At 43.3% G+C, this 19198-nt stretch overlaps 2 protein-coding genes across 3 annotated transcripts in view; one reads left to right on the top strand and one right to left on the bottom strand.

Moving 5' to 3' along the window:
* The window catches only part of Ctnnal1 (catenin alpha like 1), a 54580-nt gene extending 44043 nt beyond the window's left edge, over positions 1 to 10537 (top strand). For both annotated transcript variants that reach the window (XM_052176518.1, XM_052176519.1), the window contains 7 exons: positions 4313 to 4363; positions 4467 to 4621; positions 6257 to 6305; positions 8160 to 8216; positions 8755 to 8868; positions 9458 to 9541; positions 9662 to 10537. In XM_052176518.1, coding sequence (XP_052032478.1) covers positions 4313 to 4363; positions 4467 to 4621; positions 6257 to 6305; positions 8160 to 8216; positions 8755 to 8868; positions 9458 to 9541; positions 9662 to 9721 — 570 coding nt within the window. In that variant the 3' untranslated portion in view covers positions 9722 to 10537. The remainder of the gene's footprint in view (positions 1 to 4312; positions 4364 to 4466; positions 4622 to 6256; positions 6306 to 8159; positions 8217 to 8754; positions 8869 to 9457; positions 9542 to 9661) is intronic.
* A 216-nt stretch (positions 10538 to 10753) lies between these two features.
* Abitram (actin binding transcription modulator) lies at positions 10754 to 19188 on the bottom strand. Its single transcript, XM_052176520.1, has 6 exons — positions 18893 to 19188; positions 17831 to 17882; positions 17199 to 17328; positions 15366 to 15442; positions 15168 to 15237; positions 10754 to 15081 (listed from the first exon to the last, which is right to left on the bottom strand). Exons 1-6 carry the CDS (start codon positions 19005 to 19007, stop codon positions 14944 to 14946), a joined length of 582 nt encoding a protein of 193 aa, XP_052032480.1. The 5' UTR covers positions 19008 to 19188; the 3' UTR covers positions 10754 to 14943.
* Positions 19189 to 19198: the final 10 nt, after the last annotated feature.

Below are 19198 nucleotides of genomic sequence, written 5' to 3'. Positions count from 1 at the left end.
ATGTGGGATAATTTTTAGCCTCTTTTAGTCATCTTAAATCTTCAAAATCTGGGGTATATATTACTCATATAACATCCTAACTGTACTGCCGACATTGTGGCTAATAGCTGCTATATTAGATAGTACATATTTAATCTTATATAGAAAGGAAATGAAGAGAAGAGAGAAATTAATAAGTATTAATAATAACTGGTGGTGAGGGCATGGAGAGTATTCGAAGAAAGTAACAGGAGTACAAGTCTAACAGGAGAAACAGGAGTAACTGAAAGGATAGAAAATACAGCCTAACTCTAATGACCCCAAGAAATCAGGAGTTTAAAATGCTATCTTGCTTTGTTAGAAACTAGGTGAAAGGTCACATCCCAGAGCCCACCCTTTGTTTAGACCTAGCAGAAAGGCCTTGAATAGGTGATCCTGGCCCCATAGGGTAACTGGAAATGGGCTAAGCTTATCTTCTGTAAACTTACGCCATTTCCCCTAAGCAGGAGTTCAAGCAGCTGTAGACATTATAGGAAACTAATTGGTTCACTGAGCGCTGGCTCCGATAATTTAAACTGATTGGCCTAAAAACTATGGAGTGGTACAAATCAATTGGCTCATATTTCGCGGGCTCTCCATGCTAAGAAATGATTGGTTTGTGATTCGAGGGCTCTGTCGTAGACTTATAAAAGCTGTCGTAATTCTGCACTCAGGGTCTATAGTCCTCTAACCCTGTGTGGTGCACGGTTATGGAACCCAGAATTCTGGAAATAAAGAAATCCTCATGCTATTGCATCAAGACCGTTTCTCGCGAGTGATTTGGGTGTCGCCTTCCGGGGTGTGGGGTGCTAGGGCACCCTCGGTTTTTGGGGTCTTACAGTAACAAAGAGTAACAGGAGTAAGAAGTTAGACAGTGACACTTTCACGCTGCAACAGTAATGGCAGCAGGAATCACTGCTGTAGCAAAGAGAACAGAAGACAAATCAATCCTCAGAGTTTCCAAAGCACGAGGGGCTGGGGAGATGTCTTAGTGCCGAAGAGTGCATTCTGCTCTTCCTGAGGACTTGAGGTTGGCTCCCATTACCCATGGAGGGCAGCTCACCACCCCTGTAACTGTGGCCGAAGAGAATCAGACACTCTCTTCTGGGCACTTGCACCCATACCACTTTTGTAAACTGAATATAGGTAGAAGAAAAACAAGGATGAGACTGTGAAATCATTTTGAGAAACAGTTATCTGTGCCTTAAGTTATCACCAAAGCAGTTTGGTAGTATGCATATTATCTAATTTTCCCATTTTCATCCACCTTGAATCCAATAAATGACAATAGTTAATACACTACTATATTTAATCAAAGAAAGACAGGTTGATTATTTTAAATACTATATGTTGGGCCTCTTTTTTTAAAATTTTTTAAAAGATTTATTGTACACTGAGGGAGTCAGATCTTGATATGGATGGCTGTGAGCCACCATGTGGTTGCTGGGATTTGAACTCAGGACCTTCAGAAAAACAGTCAGTGCTCTTAATTGCTGAGCTATCTCTCCAGCCTCATATGTTGGGTCTCTTATAATACAGTTTTGGATAAGAAAAGACATCATACAGCTGGGCATGGAAGTACACACCTTGGAAGCCTGAGGCAAGAGAATCTTGAATTTGATGTCAACCTTTAAGAGTCCCAAAACAAGACAAAAGGAACAGCAACAACAAAACAAGAGAGCGGGGTACTCCTGCTGTGAGGGAGTGCTCCTGCTGTGATGGAGTGCTCCTGCTGTGAGGGAGTGCTCCTGCTGTGAGGGAGTGCTCCTGCTGTGATGGAGTGCTCCTGCTGTGAGGGAGTGCTCCTGCTGTGATGGAGTGCTCCTGCTGTGAGGGAGTGCTCCTGCTGGGATGGAGTGCTCCTGCTGTGGCTCACTGCTGGAACACTTCCCTCCTTACACAGGCCCTGCTCCATCCTCCAGTACAGGGGGTTGAATGGAAGGAAAATTTTATTGAATTCAGTGGGCCCTCCAATTTTTAGTAATATAATTTCAAAATATAAACCACTTCCTTATTTGAATGTAGCACAGCTAACTATATTTTTAGAGAACTGTAGCTCCTTTTTCAGAGAGCAAACATAGAGTCTTGTGCTATTTATATTTGCAAAGCTTCAGCTTTATATAACAGATCTGCATTTCCAAATAGTGTCCACTAGGTGACAAGCTAGACCATATTTCCCTTTTCTCTTTTGTTTTCATTTTTACATTTATTCATTTTTCTGGGCGGGGGTGGCGTGATGAGATCATGTGCCTTGGTAGGTAAGTGCAGGCCAGAAGCCATCTTTAGGAGTTGGTTCTCTCCTTCCATCATGTGGGCCCTGAGGACCAGACTGAGGCTGTCAGGCCTGGTAGCAAGGGCCCCTCTCTACCCACTGAGCTTTGTCACTGTACATGGTCACACTATAAAGATGGCTCATTTGCCTTTTCTACAGTTCCCTTAACATTCATTAAGTACTTTTACAATTCAGTTTGTAAAAATAAAAATCATGTAACACAAGTAGTTTATGTAAGAAAGATAGGGAATGAAGTCTAAATAAAACCTAAACGCATTGAGAAGGTACTGAGTTTGCTTCACATATTGCTTTGTGCTCTGCTAGATTAGACAATGGAAGGAACTAAAGACCATGTGACTTCCAGGGGGAGTTGGCTTAGTTCTCATGAGCACAGGCTTGTGCGTGTGTGTGTGTGTGTGTGTGTGTGCGTGTATAGGTAGCATCAGAGCCTCTCTATCCAACTTACTCTCTGTCCTTCTGTGCTCTGTCTTCAATAGTGAGTATCACTAGGTTTGTGTCCAGATGTAAGGAAGATACTGACAGAAGGGAAACATGGCTATTTTAACTTATACATGTTTACTTACACATGTTGAGTGACAGAGAAACTGGTCAGAAGTAACAGTACCTGCTCATAACAAGGCAAATGAAAGGAGAGATAGTCCTATTTGCTTGTGTGTGTGTGTGTGTGTGTATGTGTGTGTGTTGCTTGTTGCTTGTTGCTTGTGTCTGTGTATATACTCCTGGCTTGTGTGTGTATTTCCATAAATTAGGAAGCTGTCACTTGACAGTGGGACACGGTCTGGGAATTTGTCATAGGTGATTTCATCATGTAAGAACATCCCAGGAGTACTTGGTATAACCCAGGATGACCATGGCCTTGATGAGTGAAATGTTTGTTTGTTGTTTTAGACAAGGGATCATGTGTCACAGGCTGGCCTTGAACTCACTGTGTAGTAGAGGATGCTCTTGGATGTCTTGAATTTTGTTTATGTGTATGAGTGTTTTGCCTGTATGTATGAATGTGCACCATGTGTGTACTTGCTGTCCATTGAGGCCAGAAGAGGGCATTGGATTCCCTGGAGCTGGAGCTGCCATCCGGGCTCTGGGACTGACTGAGATCTTCCATAAGAGCAGCAGGTGCTCTTAACCACTGAGCCCCCGCCTCAGCTCCTAAATGACTTAGTTTTATGTGGCCACCTTTGTGAATTTGCCCTTTTGCTGATCAGAATGTTGTTAGGTGGTATATGACCCTTTCCTCTCCCCCGCTCCCTGTCCTAAACGTGCACAGACATGTATGTACAGATGGACTTAACTTATAGATGTTTACTAAACACATATTGAGTGACATCCTTTGATCTTTTCTCAAGCTTGCCCTAAGTGCTGTGGTCCCCTTTCACAGTGCTGGGCAGTGTCAGTGTGTGGTAAGCCTCCAGGGAGATACGTGAAGAGGCACAGAAACAAACGATGCTCTACAACGTACTATGCTGATAGATAGGTTAGCTGCTCTAAATGTGTACACACACACACACACACACTCTAAACTCCAAGTGTCAGGTCTGTACAGCATGGGCTTCAGGATCAGCCACTGTGACGGCAGCAGAACCAGGGTGTTGAAGGCAAGAGATAGAGAGTCATAGCCAGTAGGAACATCCTTACAAATGACACTTCTTCAGAATCATTCAAACGTTACAATAATGTTATGGTAACAGAGAAGTCAGGGAGCTCTGGGGACAATATCAGTGGATTCTGAGAATAGTTCAGGTGCTGTCTTGAGGTCCCTAAAGACCTTGTGAAGAGAAGCGGGCAGCTGGTAACACAGAAAACAGATTGGACCCTCTCTGCCTTTGTCCCTGAATTCTGAACTGACAGCTTGCTCTGAGCAGAAGTCACCCAGGAGAATATTTACAATGTAGTTAGCTGCTTAATTTAACTACCTGCTGGGTATGGTAAAGTTAGGGTTCCTTACTAACAACTTTCCTCATAATTAAATGCTAAGGTTTTCTAATCTTTTTATTGTCACAGAAGAATAATGCAAACCTGAAATCACTAAAGCCTGACAAACCTGATTCAGAGGTAAGCTCTTTGGTTGTATAACAGTCTTGTATCACTAATGAGACAAAGTTGTGCAATCTTCCGTCCAAGAACAGCCCTGTGATTACCTACTGTGTGCTTGCAGGAGCAAGCCAAGATAGCCAAGCTCGGCCTGAAACTGGGGCTGCTCTCCTCCGATGCGGACTGTGAAATTGAGAAATGGGAAGATGAGGAGAACGAGATAGTTCAACACGGACGGAGTATGTCCAGGATGGCCTATTCTCTGTATTTATTTACTAGGTATGCAGTGCCATTTTGATTGGTTCACGTGTTTGCTTATTTGGCTATTTTAGAGATAGGGTCTCAGATGACAGGCCAGGCTGACCTAGAACTTGCAGCAATCTTTCTGTCTCATGCTCCCGAGTACTGGGACTATAGCTATGCACCATAATTAAATAAATCTTTACAAAGTTAAGAAAAGATTGAAACATGAGGAACAACCCCTTGGAGTATCAGAGGCAATCTGAAGCTCTGTGGCCTGGGATATGTGGTTTGGGGACAGAAATACTAAGGTTCAGGAAAACAATTCCTGTAATGCATGAATGTATACTGCCTTGCTCACTCAGGCATGTTTCCATAATGTCAGTATCTCCTTGTGATCAATGCACAAGTTATTTATTTATCATAGTCTCTGCATGTTTCCCCCACATTTTCCCTTAAATCTTGTGGCATACCAACCTCACCTGGGTACTCCTTGTGAGTCCATCAAGACTAGCCTTCAGTCTTGAGGAGATTTGTACTGTTTGGGGGCAGGTCTATAGTTCTTGCTTAGGCAATTGGTTGAAATCATTATAATCACTTATATAGTGTATTATAATTATTTCTGTATAACAATTCATATTTCTTAATATAATGCTTAAGGCAATCTAGTGTTTTTCAAGTTTTCTTTGTAGCCTTTGGTGTGATGCAGTTGCTTCTCCAGCATGCTTCGGAGAGCAGGAGGGATCAGCTCGCACCTCACACCCCTCAGGGGCTGAAGTTGCTGCTGGAGCATGCATCTGCTGATTATGCCTAATCGCCTCTCTTGCATCTGCTGATTATGCCTAGTCTCCTCTCTTGCATCTGCTGATTATGCCTAGGTGCCTCTCATGCATCTGCTGATTATGCCTAGGCTCCTCTCCTGCATCTGCTGGTTGCTCTGTGGGAATTTACCTTCCATTTTCCAGAGTTCCTAACTCTTGGTAGCTTTTAAACTCATGAATAAAAATGGTCAACACAAGTAGTGTTATGACATGTAGTGTTCTCCATGTAGAACTGGATTTTGTATATGCCCCACTGAAGCTGAAGCCAATCTCTGCCGAGTTCTGAGCTCTTTTCATTGCAGAAAAACGTGTTTGGTTGAGACATATTATCAAATCTCATGTATTTATTCATGAAGCAAAATTAAAGCAGCTTGAAAAGGACAAATAGCACTAATAACCTGGCCAGTTTCAGTTCTTTTTGCATTATGAAATTAACATATATGGCTTTAACTTAGGAAGTAATAGTTAAATTTGTTTTAAGAATAATGTTACAATATCATCAATGTTCATATTATTCCTTACAGATTGAGTTCTGCTAATGTACAGAATGCTCTAAAATATTAATGTTCTATAAGGCAATTTACAGGCTCATATTTATATTTATTTTACTTTTCTTTCTTTCTTTTTTTTTCTTTTTTTCTTTTTTTCTTTTTTTTTTTTTTGTTTTTGTTTTTTGTTTTTTTCGAGACAGGGTTTCTCTGTGTAGCCCTGGCTATCCTAGAACTCACTCTGTAGACCAGGCTGGCCTCAAACTCAGAAATCCACTTGCCTCTGCCTCCCAAGTGCTGGGATTACAGGTGTGTGCCACCACTACCTGGCCTTATATTTATTTTAATAACTCATTCTTTTTCAGAGGAGAGGGGCCACTGAAAACTTCCCAGGACTTAATTCACTTTCTAGAGGTATGCTTCATTTTCGCAAGTACTCAGAGAGATGAGATCCTGTGGGATAAGAAGGGAACCATGACTGGAAGTGGTTGGAAAGGCTTCTGTAAGGTGCCATTTGAGTAGGCGAATTATTGAGGTGACAGATGAAGGGTGAGTGGGGTCGGAGTGTTTCAGGGCAGAACAGGTGTGACAGATGACAGTTGTGCTATGAACCTTGCAGAGTCCATGTAGGTGAGGTGCTGAGCCTCAGTGGAATGGAAGGCCGGGCTTCTCTGCAACCCTATGTCCTTTGTTGTCAAGTGTGATGGTACTGAGCCCACTCAGCCTTGGGAAGCAGTGGCATGATCTGATGTTCTGAAAGGCTTTGACTCAACTGACACTGTAAATGCTAATGACATTGACTGAGGGGAGGGCATTAAGTTTGGAGAGTGGACATCAAACATTGTGCTTTGCCCATGTTGGAGCAAAGGCTAGTGTTGGGAGTGGTGTCCACTTGGGAGTTCTCAGCTTTCCTGTGCTTTATAATGGCTGACATTCTGTCAGACAGAAACAGCAGGGAAGCTCTGAGAACTGAGACAATGTGGAATGATGAGGTTTGAGGGGAAGAGAATTGTGCAGTGCCAGCTGAAGCTAAGTGAAAGCCAGCTGGCTTCCCTTTCAGGCCTAGGAAAGATGCAGAGAGCTATTTCACCTTGGGATCACGTTAACCACCAGTGGCAAGGTGTTAAGCTGATGACTACCAGGTCAAAGTTCACCCTTCCACCCATATGCTTGATCTAACTTACTACCAGGACTAGTTTTCTTCCTAAATCACACATACAAGCATGTGTGCCTGTGTGAATGAGTGTGTGTGTGTGTGTGTGTGTGTGTGTATGTGTGTGGTGACCTTAGAGGTCAGAAGAGGGGTGTCAGATTTCCTGTAGCTGAAATTACTGGTTGGGGCTGCTTGGCTCTGCGAGTTGAATTTGGGTCTCTGAAGGAGCAGCAAGTGCTCTTGCTATCCCAGCCAAGCCTTGTCTGCCACTCCTGCTGTGGTGTTTTAAGGGGCCTTATGTGTCCTGACTGTCCCTTGCATTTGTCTGGCCATGGTTTCCATCCTCTCCATAATCCTGTTCTCCAAATTATAAAATGCAAGGTGAACAGACAACATCTGAAATTACAACACAATGTAACAGTGCGGACTGGTCCTCTCACACAGCTGGTGTGGGATGTGTCTGGAGGCAAAGTCAGGCGAGGTTAGGTGGAAACAGCAGAATTCCAGCCTGACCTCATTCCCCAGAATTCATGGCTCTTTCATACTTGGGGATTTTAAAAAGAAATATCTTACTTTAGAATTTTATACATGTATGATGCCCTTTGATGTTATTCTTTCCCTCTCCCTCTCCCTGCTTTTTCTTCTTCTCAAGTCATGGCCTTTCTATTCTCATGTCTTTTTATTTTTCTATAACCCACTGGTTAACTGGGTTTGCTTACATGTGTGCAGTTGTGAGGTTATTTACTGAATCAAGTTACCAGTGGCTACATGCTGAAGATAAATGACTCCTCTCTATAACTGGAGATCTTATGAAGTGATTTGGGGATGCTGTCTGAAAGGAATAGGTACTTTATGAGGCTGTGAATGCCAGGTCCGTGTGGCATACAGAATAACTGGAGGTCTTTAGGTATAGAGGAACTTCTCTGGGGATTTTGTCTTAGGTCTGGGAAAATCTCTGATTCTAGCCAAACCCTATGTTTCCTGTGATACAATGAGAAACTTCTGGAACTCTGAGGTTCATTCTTAGTGTCTGGGTTATTTTTCAACTGTGTGAAAGAATTGAGTATATTTGTCCAGAAGACATTGATCTAAAATAGTGTTTTCCCTCTTATCAGGTTTTTGCTGCAGAGGGATTAAAGCTTACTTCAAGTGTACAGTCATTTTCAAAGCAGGTAATGCATGTCTCCCTATCCAGTGCTATTGGATTTTATATGCCCCCACTAGAAGTATTTTACTAATACACAAAGGTATATAGGACATAGGCTAGGAGCAAATTCAGAGAACATTCTGTTATGTTATCCTGTTCTTTTGTTGTTCTATTATACTGTGTTTTTTTTTTTTGTGCGATTATAAATATTCCTTGAGTAGTGGATCTAACCCAGTCTAGATCCTTGTCTAGAATGCACAAACACAAAATTTCATAATATTTGTGGTTTGCGGAAATGAAGCCATTCTATGACATTCTTATTTTTATATTAAAAAAAAACAAGCACTGAAGGAAAAAAGAGATACAGGTTAGAAAATGTTGTAACACTCAGGAGACTAAAATAGGTGGGTCTCTATGTGTTTGAGGCCAGCTTGGTCTATATATCGAGTACTAGGTCAGCCAGGATATGTGTAAGATGCTTCCTTTAAATTAAAAAAAAACACACACACACAAAAGATAAGAGTTTTGTTGAGGTTGCAATAACTTCCTAAATTCTATTTCAGCTAAAAGATGATGACAAACTTATGCTTCTCCTGGAAATAAACAAACTAATTCCTCTATGCCACCAGCTTCAGACAATAACTAAGACATCTTTGCAGAGTAAAGTGTTTCTAAAGGTAATGGAGAGGGTGGGTTATCTGGGGAAACGCTTGAGAATGTTTCATATGTCTCTATCAGCTTAGTTCCAGCCCTTTGGGCTAACGTGCACACAGGGTCTGTTTCCTTGTTTCACACTTGTCTGAGAGCAGCTGCTCTGTTCCTGACCCAGTTGGAGCAGTAGGTCACCAACGATTAGATTTGAGGTGGCAGATGAGTTCCTAGCACTTCTGAGTCCTTCACCTGGAGTCTTCCCTTCTCTGTCTTAAATGCCTTGGGGTTGCGGCTCTTGTTATATAGCTGAGGAATCTGGGCGGAGTATAAACAATTGCAGATTAGGGGATGCACTGTCAGCCTGTGGAGTGTTTTGAGAAGCTTATGCTTAGCCTAAGGTAGAACTGCGGCACTGCTGTTCCATCCTCCTGCCTGGGGTTCCAGGAGACAGGCATGAGAGCGGGCAGCCAGCACTAACCTCGCTCTGGAACCTCAAGTCCCCCAGGTACCCTGATCTGTACTTTTCAGGACCTTAGCTCTCCATGATGGAGAAACGTGATGCTGTAGATGACCATGCCCTGCTGTTAGAATGACACACATGCTCTGTCACTGTAGGTTGACAAGTGTATCACAAAGATAAGATCCATGATGACTCTGGTGGTCCAGCTCCTCTCACTTTGCTATAAGCTACTGAAGAAGGTGAGTGTTTTCCTGTGCTCGGCTTTATTAACTTCAAGGAAAATGGCAGTGTGCACGCTTCACTTGACAGCGTGTTTTCAGAGCCCAGCAGAAGCTAACCATTGTAACTCTTCCCTACAGATGGAAAACAACAGATGGGGCTCAGCGACGAACAAAGACACCATGGATGGTCAAAGCTGAGCACCTGGGGTTCGTCTCTGGAAGACCATGTGGCACAGCTGACATTTTCAAAAGCAAATGATCCTTTGTACTTTCATAAGTTCATCAGTCTTTTAAAGAGAATGCTAAAATCTTTCTTTTTTTCTGATCTTCAGATTAGACAGTCATGTTGCTATGGTGGTTGCTAAGGTTCTAATGGCAGTGCAATTTGAAAACCGACACTATACTCAGGATGTTTTTCAGCACACACCAAATATCCGAACTGTCTTAATGGTGGCTTAATCCCAAAGAAGCAATGGCAAATGCACGCTCCCCTTTGGCATCCTTAACTGTTTTTTAAGCTGATTATCTATAACACTAATTTCAGCATAAAATATACAGTGGCCTTGTTGAGTGCAGTTTTCTTAGGCCCATGGGCTCTTCAGTTCTTGTTGAGGCAGGATAAGGGGCCATCAGTGTCTGTCCCCAGATCACACCTGTTAGCACTGTTGCTTCTAATAAGTACCTCACTGGATAAGCTTGTTAGGCTGCACCTGTCCCTTGCCCACAGAAGTCACTCCAAAGAACCCTGCGGCAACTTCAGAAGAGGAGAGTTTTATTTTAGCTGTAGTATGCATAGCTGACCAGGCAGTCCTGAATAATGGGTGGGATCCTAAGTATTTCTTACTGGTTTAAAAACACTTTGAAGTACCCTTCTCAGTATTGATGAAATGACAGTTGCAGAAGACAGAACATTGGAACCAAAAGGCTGTTTAGATTGCAGATACCTACCTGTACACTGTATTTTATGTATGTGGAATTGGAATGCTCGTCTTAAAATAAATATTTTTAGTCTTTTTTTTCTTTTCTTTTTTTTTTTTTTTTTTTTTTTTTTTTGAGACGGGGTTTCTCTGTGTAGCCCTGGCTGTCCTGGAACTCACTCTGTAAACCAGGCTGGCCTTGAACTCAGAAATCTGCTTGTCTCTGCCTCCCAAGTGCTGGGATTAAAGGTGTGCGTTACCCACCTCCCTGCTCTAGTTTTTTTAACTTTAGGATTTAAACCTTTTCTTGGGCTAGGGAAATGACTTTGCTGGTAACCTGTTTACCATGTAAGCTGTGTAAGGAAGCAAGGAAAAGGCTGCCCAGATTGCCCAGTTATCTGCTGTACTGCACACTATCAGAACAAGGGCGGAGTGAGGGCGCATATGCAGCCCCAGCACGTGTTATACAGACATCTCACACCTTGAACTTCGGTCACAGATGCCAACATAACCAGCCTTTCAAAAGCATAATCTTGCAGGCAGCTGTTACAGGGAATGATTGAATGGAACCATCTTCAGTGAAATAGGATTGTTACAAAACACGTGTGAGTGAAAATTCTGTGATTTCTGTTTAAACTGAGAAGCAGAATGCTACCTTCACTGGATTCTCAGTGTTCCTCTTTTAGTAATAAGGCAGATTCCTTGAAAAAACTGTAAGGACCATCAGATATGTGACAATACTATTATTTTTGACAACAAATAGGGTTTATTAATTAGTATTAAACATGTGATAATATACAACTCAATAAAAATTGTACGGTCAAACTGAATTCATACAGACTGGCTTAATTTTGATCCATTATCAAAATTTGGGGGCAGGGGACCAGTGATAAAATTACAAAGTGCCATTCCAACCTGTACTGCTTTCTGTGCTGCATTTGAAAGTGCCTCTAGCGTGGTTTTTAGTCTGTGAAGCAAACATTCTCCTAATTTGCAATAAAATGAGCAGAGAAAGATAGAAGCAGTGAAACAGATATGGACTTACAGCATGAGTCTCTGAGAATCCTTCCTGCTACTCCCAGCTGGGCGCTAGTTTTCAGCCTAGCATGTTCCCTGTAGGTGGCATAATTAAGGGACAGTCAATGCTGACCCTCAGGTTATAAGTTTGTCTTATGAACTAAAAGAATAAAAAAAATTTTACAAATAATTGCAAAATACCTTTACACATCTGAAAATACAATATCGCTGCCAAGGGGGTGAGGGAACAGGTCACATGCTGTCACCATCTCACGAGGACAGACGAGCTTACAGATCAGATTCTCATTGTGAGAACTGTTAAGGGAAATTCAGTTTTGTCCCCTCCTATTCTCAGGGAGCTACTTCTTTCTTCTCAGTAAACTTTGCTTGGCTACACTTAAAATTATTTCATTAAAAACAAGGCATAGACAGTTATTACATATTGCACCCTTAAAAAAATTAGAGATTTAAAGTCTTTGTTTTAAATTCTGGGTAAATGTCCAATCCAAAGCCAGAACTTCATAGCTATTTTTGTAGCTTAGTAGTGTAAAAAATTTTGTTCTGCTCTAAGATGTCTATGTCTCTGGATGACTGACTCAAGTGCCTTCATCACTCAAGTACCTTGTCACTAAAGTGTGCAAGATGGAGTTGGAATCATGTATGTGCAGGAGCCAGACTGACACTGCAGCAGGATTCTCCCATTTGCTGGAAGAGCCCTTGGACGGTTTCAAAGCTTTCCTATGCAGAGTGGAAGGCAGACTCCACATTCCTGCCTCTCCTTAGCAACAAGAGGGAAAGCCACAGTGCGAAGGGTGAAGCTGGACTTTGTCATTTCACTTTGAAGCAGATTTGGGAAGGGCAGACAGTTCATTTTGTCTTTGTAAAAAATGTCAAACTGTTAAAATTATACTTGAAGAGAGGGGCTGGAGCGATGGCTCAAAGGCTGACGGCACCGGCTGTTCTTCCAGAGAATCTGGGTTTATTCCTAAGCACCTTAATGATGACTCACAACCATCTATAACTCCACTTCCAAGGACTCTGATGTTTTCTTTTGGCATTTACAGGTGTTTTATGCATGTAATGCACATGCATACATGCAGAAAAACATACACATAAAGTCTCTTTTAAAAAGTTGAGGCAGAAGTGGTAAGTATGCCACAGTTTATGGACAGTTTACTCCCTGGTTACAGGAATGTAAAACCTTGAAATATTTCTCAAGAGCTTTGTGTTTCTTAATCAGAAAAGTATTCCTTATTCACCATTTGTTAGGGCAGCGAGGGAGAACAGAGTGAGGCTGAGGAAATGGCTCAGTCAGTAAAGCGATTGCCTCCGGTAGACTGAAGGAAACATCCCTCCCCACCACTCCCCCGGTCTCCAGGATTTGAACACTTGGTCCCTAGCGCTGCGGGGGTGTTATGGACTTTAAGTGCTTCCAGGGTGTGCTGATGTGGTTGTTTAAGTCTTGTGCCTGCTGCCAGGAGCATCCAGCTCTCTGAGACCGTAAGCCAAAATAAATTCTTGAGTTGCTTTTGGTCATGGTGTTTTATCCTAGCAACAGATAGGCAACTAATGCAGAAGCTGGTCCCAACAAGTGAGGGTGTTGCTGTGAAAATATGTGAACATTTTTTTTTTTTTTTAAAGAATGTACAAGTGTGGAACTGTGGACCAAGGAACAGTTGGATGCTAAGAGCACTATGACAGTGTTTGCTGTTCTGAGACTAGATGACTGTGGTACTATGAGTAATACAGACAGTACATGCCTGGCTCCTGGGGCTTTAGAGGGAAATAGTCTCTATTAGCAAAGTAGGTAGAGGCCATTTATGTGACCCTTTGACAAAGAATCTGGTTGCTTTCTATCCAAAGCTGAATTGAAAAGTAATGGACCAATTTCTCTGGCATTAGCTATTTCAAGACATGAAATGATCCATGAAAACCAACATGCTGGGGGGAAATACCAAATGTACAGCTCAGAGAAAAGACCACAGGGAAGCTTAATGTTGACTTAATAATGGCCTGAAGGCATGAATTGGGAAAAGCTGCTAGTACTAGAGATTAGTGCTATTAAAAAGTCCCCTGGTTGGCTTGGGAGCTGGTTCAGCAGTTAAGACTGCTCTTCCAGAGGTCCTGAGTTCAATTCCCAGCAACCATATGGTGGCTCATGACTTATCTGTAAAGGGATCTGATGCTCTCTTCTAGCATGCAGGTGGACAGGCAGTAGAGTACTCCTCCTGGTGGTGCAGATAAGGAAGAGATGGCCTGCTGACCAGCTCAGTGACCACCCCGGCCCAGGCCTAGGGCTCTGAATTGGCCCACCCCCAAATCTCTTTCATCTGTGAAAGGGCCAGTCCTGCTGACACAAAGCATGGCACAGAGCAACAACAGAATAACATCCTGATGAGGCCGCAATGTTGATGGTGTCACAGAAGCCAGAGATCTGGAACCAGACCACCCATTCATTGCAAGAACATTTGCAAATGAGGATGCATAGGGAGAGGTATAGACTGTGGGACACACTCTGATAGACTACTTTCTAAGCTTTCTTTTGTGTATGTGTCTTTTATTTTGGGAGCGGGTTGCTGCAAGTGTGGAGGGCTGGTATGAAGGGACAAGGAGATGATAAGGGGCCTATGGTATATGACGCATGACTCAGAGTTAAAAACAAGTCTTTTGCTCCAGTGGGAGTTGGTCAAGGCAAGAATCCTTTCAGATAAGCCTCCGCTCTGTGAAAGACAGCACAAGAGCCTAGAAGTAACACCATAGAGCTGCTGTGGACGTGGTGATCAAGGGCACTGGAAGCCCTTTTTTTGGGGGTGAGGTGGGGGGGAGTTTCAAAACAGGGTTTCACCGTGTAGTCCTGGCTGTCCTGGAACTCACTCTGTAGACCAGGCTGGCCTCGAACTCAGAAATCTGCCTGCCTCTGCCTCCCAAGTGCTGGGATTACAGGTGTGTGCCACCACCGCCCAGCTGAGAGAAACTCTTTTGAAGTTGCTTTTTGTTATGGTATTTTATCATAGCAACTCAACAGTAACTAATACACCTCGAAGGCATGAAGCCCAGAGTTTGGGTTTCTAGGCCCATATAAAGCTGGGTATGGTGGTGTGTACTTATAATATGAGCCTTGGAAGATGGGAGGGAGAGGACACAGGTACCTCCCTGGAAGTACATGGGCCAATGAGAAACTGTCCTTAACAAAGGTTAAAAAAAAAAAGCACTTGAAGTTGTTTTCTGATGTATACGCAAGCGAACACCCAGGGGTGCACTTCCCAGCACACAGAGCAAGTACCTGGGCAAGGCAGATCTGAGCCTACACAGATGGGACCAAGGCTCGTCATGCTAGGACTAAGGGACATTAGGTTAGGTGGTGGCCTAGGCTTCTTCCGCAGCCGGGCGGCTGTGAGGAACACTTCCTACACACTGGCTGTCTATAGTGCCCTGATGGTTTAGGCTGGGTAGGGTGGGAATCCAGTGCTGCCGCCATCGAAGGGCTCAGGGCGCGGTGGTTGCGGCATTAGCGCGTTTGGCAACAACCTCTTCATACTGTTGCTGTGTCAGCAGCCCTTCTGTCACGCTTTTACTTTCTTCAAATTTGGGTAATACAACTGCAATGTAGCCTTCAGTGGACGGCTGGGGAGGAAAACAGAGCCTTAGTACTGCCCAGCGATTTCTCCGAGGTGTGTGGCAGGGCCATGCCTTCCCTGACGCTCCCTCACCTTTTCCTGAAGGAGTGAAGGCCGCTGAAGGATGCTCTCATTCACCTCCATCAGCCGGCCTCTGACACAGCTGTTTAAAACAAACAAACAAAAAAAAGGATTTTTAGAAAAAAAGCCTTTTGCCAACTTTCCTTCAGTGCACACAGGCATTTGAGGTCAAAGCACTAAGTCTCTACAGGATGGCTACAACACGCTTACCTCGATATGGTATATTCTTCTCCATCGGAGCAGTATATCTTACACAGAGGTGCAAGCTCCGTTAGAAACTGTGCTCCCTGGGTAGTGAGAAAAATAAAAAAATTGTGTATTTCCATTTTCCTCTAATAGGAAGTCCTCACTGTTAAAACAGGGTTTAGTCTTGGAATTTGTGTTTTCCAGCAGAATGATTTAAGTACATAAAACCATTCATGAATTTAAACGTGATAACCTACTATGTGCTGGGTACCATCTTAGAATAGTGGGTAGTCTAGTTACAGACTAATATGTGTTTGCTTGAATCACAGATGAGAAATCTATCCATGGCCAGGTTTAAGGATTTCAATCTATAGGATAATTCATAGCGATATTATAAAACTCATAATTATAATTATAGCGATATTATAAAACTCATGGCACACGTCAGCAATATCCCACAAACTTAGTCTCATTAAGATCCCCATATTTTGCCTGGCGGTGGTGGTGCACACCTTTAATCCCAGCACTTGGGAGGCAGAGGCAGGCGGATTTCTGAGTTTGAGGCCAGCCTGGTGTACAGAGTGAGTTCTAGGACAGCCGGGACTACACAGAGAAACCCTGTCTTGAAACACCCCCCCCCCCAAAAAAAAATCCCTATATTTTGCCTTGGGGTGCTTTTGCTTTAATCTCTGTGATCAGAAGACAAAGTAAGGTGAATCTCTGAGTTTAAAACTAGCCTCCCCACTGAAGACCAGGCTAGCCAGGGCTACAGTGAAACCTTGCCTCAAAAATGACAACAACAAACTAAAAATATTGAAATAATCCTTATCTTCTATATTAGAAATTATTAGTAAAGGAACTTTACATGGTCAACTGTTAAGACTTTTTGAAGAAGTATTCTTCTAACTAAAAAACAAAACTAGTGGGCTAGGTTGCTAGCTCAGAAGGTAAGACTATTTCCTGATCTTAAAAAGGACCCAGGTTGCCCGGCGGTGGTGGCGCACGCCTGTAATCCCAGCACTCTGGGAGGCAGAGGCAGGCGGATTTCTGAGTTCGAGGCTAGCCTGGTGTACAGAGTGAGTTCCAGGACAGCCAGAGCTATACAGAGTAACCCTGTCTCAGGAAAAAAAAAAAAAAAAAAAAAAAGGACCCAGGTTCAGTAGTTAGCTCACAACTAACTACCTGTAACTAGTTCTAAGAGATTTGGCAAGTTGCCCTTACCTCTGCAGGCTTCCTGGACAAACGTCACAGACACATACACATAAATAAAAATTTTTAAAATGTTTAAATAAACCCCACAAAACTAACCAAAATGCATACCCTGTAACTATTAGTACACCATTTTAACACACTTCCTGACAGCATTATGGTCATTGTCCAGATGCCCTGGGAGATGGGTAAACCTTTATGGTCATTGTCCAGGGCCCTTTGAGAAATCTCCGAGCAGGCAAATGAGGACGTGTTTCATGCACTGCCTTCTTTTTAAGAATTTTTCCTATAGTGAACATGGGCAGCTGAGAGTTCTGCTACGTAGCCTATCCAGCCAGGTACTCACTATATAGCCCTACACAGCCTCACACCTGCAATGTGCTACCTCAACCACCCAAGAGATGGGATTACAGGCAAAGGTCAAGGCCCGCCTTCCATCTAATCACTAATAAGTGGATGGGAGCACAGAACCTGCAGACACTCATTATTCCTCATTATTCCTCTCGACACACTTTGGGGGTGGAGTGTTTCTACTGAAAACTTATGTTGAACTGCTAGAAAAGGTCTTATGGCTGACTGGATCTATCATAGCATGAGTATAGAAAAATCGAAGTAGAAAAGAAAAAACACAGAATGATAGGAACATACCCGCTTAAATTTCCCAGACACTTTGTTCTGAAGTCTGCTACAATTGTTACTGATCTGATAGGAAATACTTTTAATGGTTTTGCCACTTTGAAGAACGGGATGAGATCCTGCCAGTGTGATGACACATATTCTACAAGGAGAAAAACAGTCAAGCCTGTGTTACAGCATGGCCAGAATCTTCCTGCTTTAACAGTATCCCTGCTGAGAGATGACTCTCCAAACTGACCTTCATTTGGTCCAATTATCTCTTTCTCTTTGCTGTGCCTAGAACTTAAGTATAGAATGGGGAGTGTAACAACACAAGAGGAGAAAAGAGAGCTGAATCTGTCGGGAACGGTACCCAAAGTCTTTAGTAAGCTGTGGTAGTGGAGAAGCAAGGCAGGACTGAGTATACGGAGCACGACATACGCCTCCACAAGGCGTCATTCCACAGGTCCAGCAGTACAGTGGTTGGCGCTGGTTGGCCAAAGAGCAGGAGACTGAACAAGCCTTGCTCCTCCCAACACACTCCTATAATACCATTTCAACATCAGAGAGGACAATTTCATGAATGTTCATACCCAACCCAAGACCACACCAGTCTAACTACCAGAAGGAAAGTGTTGATAATTTAAAATTTTTGGTTGGCTTACCGGTTAGAGTGCTGGAGTACACAGTGGTCCTCACAGGGTTTTCCTTTAACATCTAGAGGAATAAATGAGTTGCTAGTTGTTGAATTGGTATTTACTATTACCATGTGATTGCATTCTTTGGTTCACAAAGATAGTTCATTATGAAGATGATCACAGTGGTCAACACAAAGGCTATGAAGTAGTTTAAGTGACCTAATCTAGATAGAATCCTTTATTTAGTTTTAAGGTGGGAAAAGTTATTAATTCTTCCATCTTGTCACTTTAAAATGACCTTTTATTTCTAACAAAGAAACATTATTATAAGCACCATATTGCTTACACCGTTGTGTTGTTTTGTGGGGCTGTTTTGATGTTATACAAAAATCACATTTTTGGAAAATTCAGTCCTAAAGAGAACTAGGAGGGTTGCTTATCCTAAATATTATGTGTGGGTTTCTGGTTTCCCTGAATTAAAAAGGCTAAAGTAGAAGCTAGACGAGGATCCCCAAAGGTGGTATCCATATTTTCTTGGCATGAAGAACAACAGGGAAGCCTACTTCAAAACGTCCAGTGGACGATATTCATTCTTTCTTTTCTTCCTTTTTTTTTTTTTTTTTTTTTTGGCAGGGTTTCTCTGTGTAGCCCTGGCTGTCCTGGAACTCACTCTGTAGACCAGGCTGGCCTTGAACTCAGAAATCCGCCTGCCTCTGACCTCCAAGTGCTGGGATTAAAGGCGTGAGCCACCGCCGCCCCGGCTTCACAGTTTCTTCCTAACCCTAGATAGTTCTCTCCATGCCTAAGGTTTCCTCCTGACTCGGAGTAGCATTGATCTCTCCAAGCACACAAACACTTGGCAGTGTGTGGAAGCCCAGATAGACCAACGCAGAGTTCACGTCTTTCCCACACGTGGCACTGCGTTTCCCACGTCGGAATGCGCCTATTTTAGTTCTCCAGCAAAGCAAACCTGTATTCCTGGGACTAGAAAGCTCATGAAGAGCACAGGCAGCTTACATCGCGTTGCAGAAGTGCCTGCAGCATCTACTCTGTGCGGTAGAGCAGAGCTCACCACCACTCCGCACTTACCCGCTTTATACCAGCGAGTGAAGTATCGATCCACAAGGGAGGGTGGCGGGGGTTCGGTAGCCATGACTACCTCAGGTGGCTCCAGACTGGCTTCGGGGCCGCGGAGCTCTTCCATTACCGCGGGTTCAGGATAGTACTTCCGGCGAGGGTGAGCGTGGTGCGCACGCGCGCGATTCCCAGGCTAGCGGCCTACTCCCTCCCCAACCGGTCACCTGCGCTCCTGGGCCAAAGCCCAGTGTGGGGCAAATACAACTGGGCGTCAAAGGGCTGAGGGACAGCAGACAGCAAGATTCTTCTGCCTTTACC

The sequence above is a fragment of the Apodemus sylvaticus genome, chromosome 3, assembly GCF_947179515.1.
Source record: "Apodemus sylvaticus chromosome 3, mApoSyl1.1, whole genome shotgun sequence".
Lineage (NCBI taxonomy): Eukaryota > Metazoa > Chordata > Mammalia > Rodentia > Muridae > Apodemus > Apodemus sylvaticus.
This window is presented reverse-complemented; position numbering and strand designations above follow the sequence as displayed.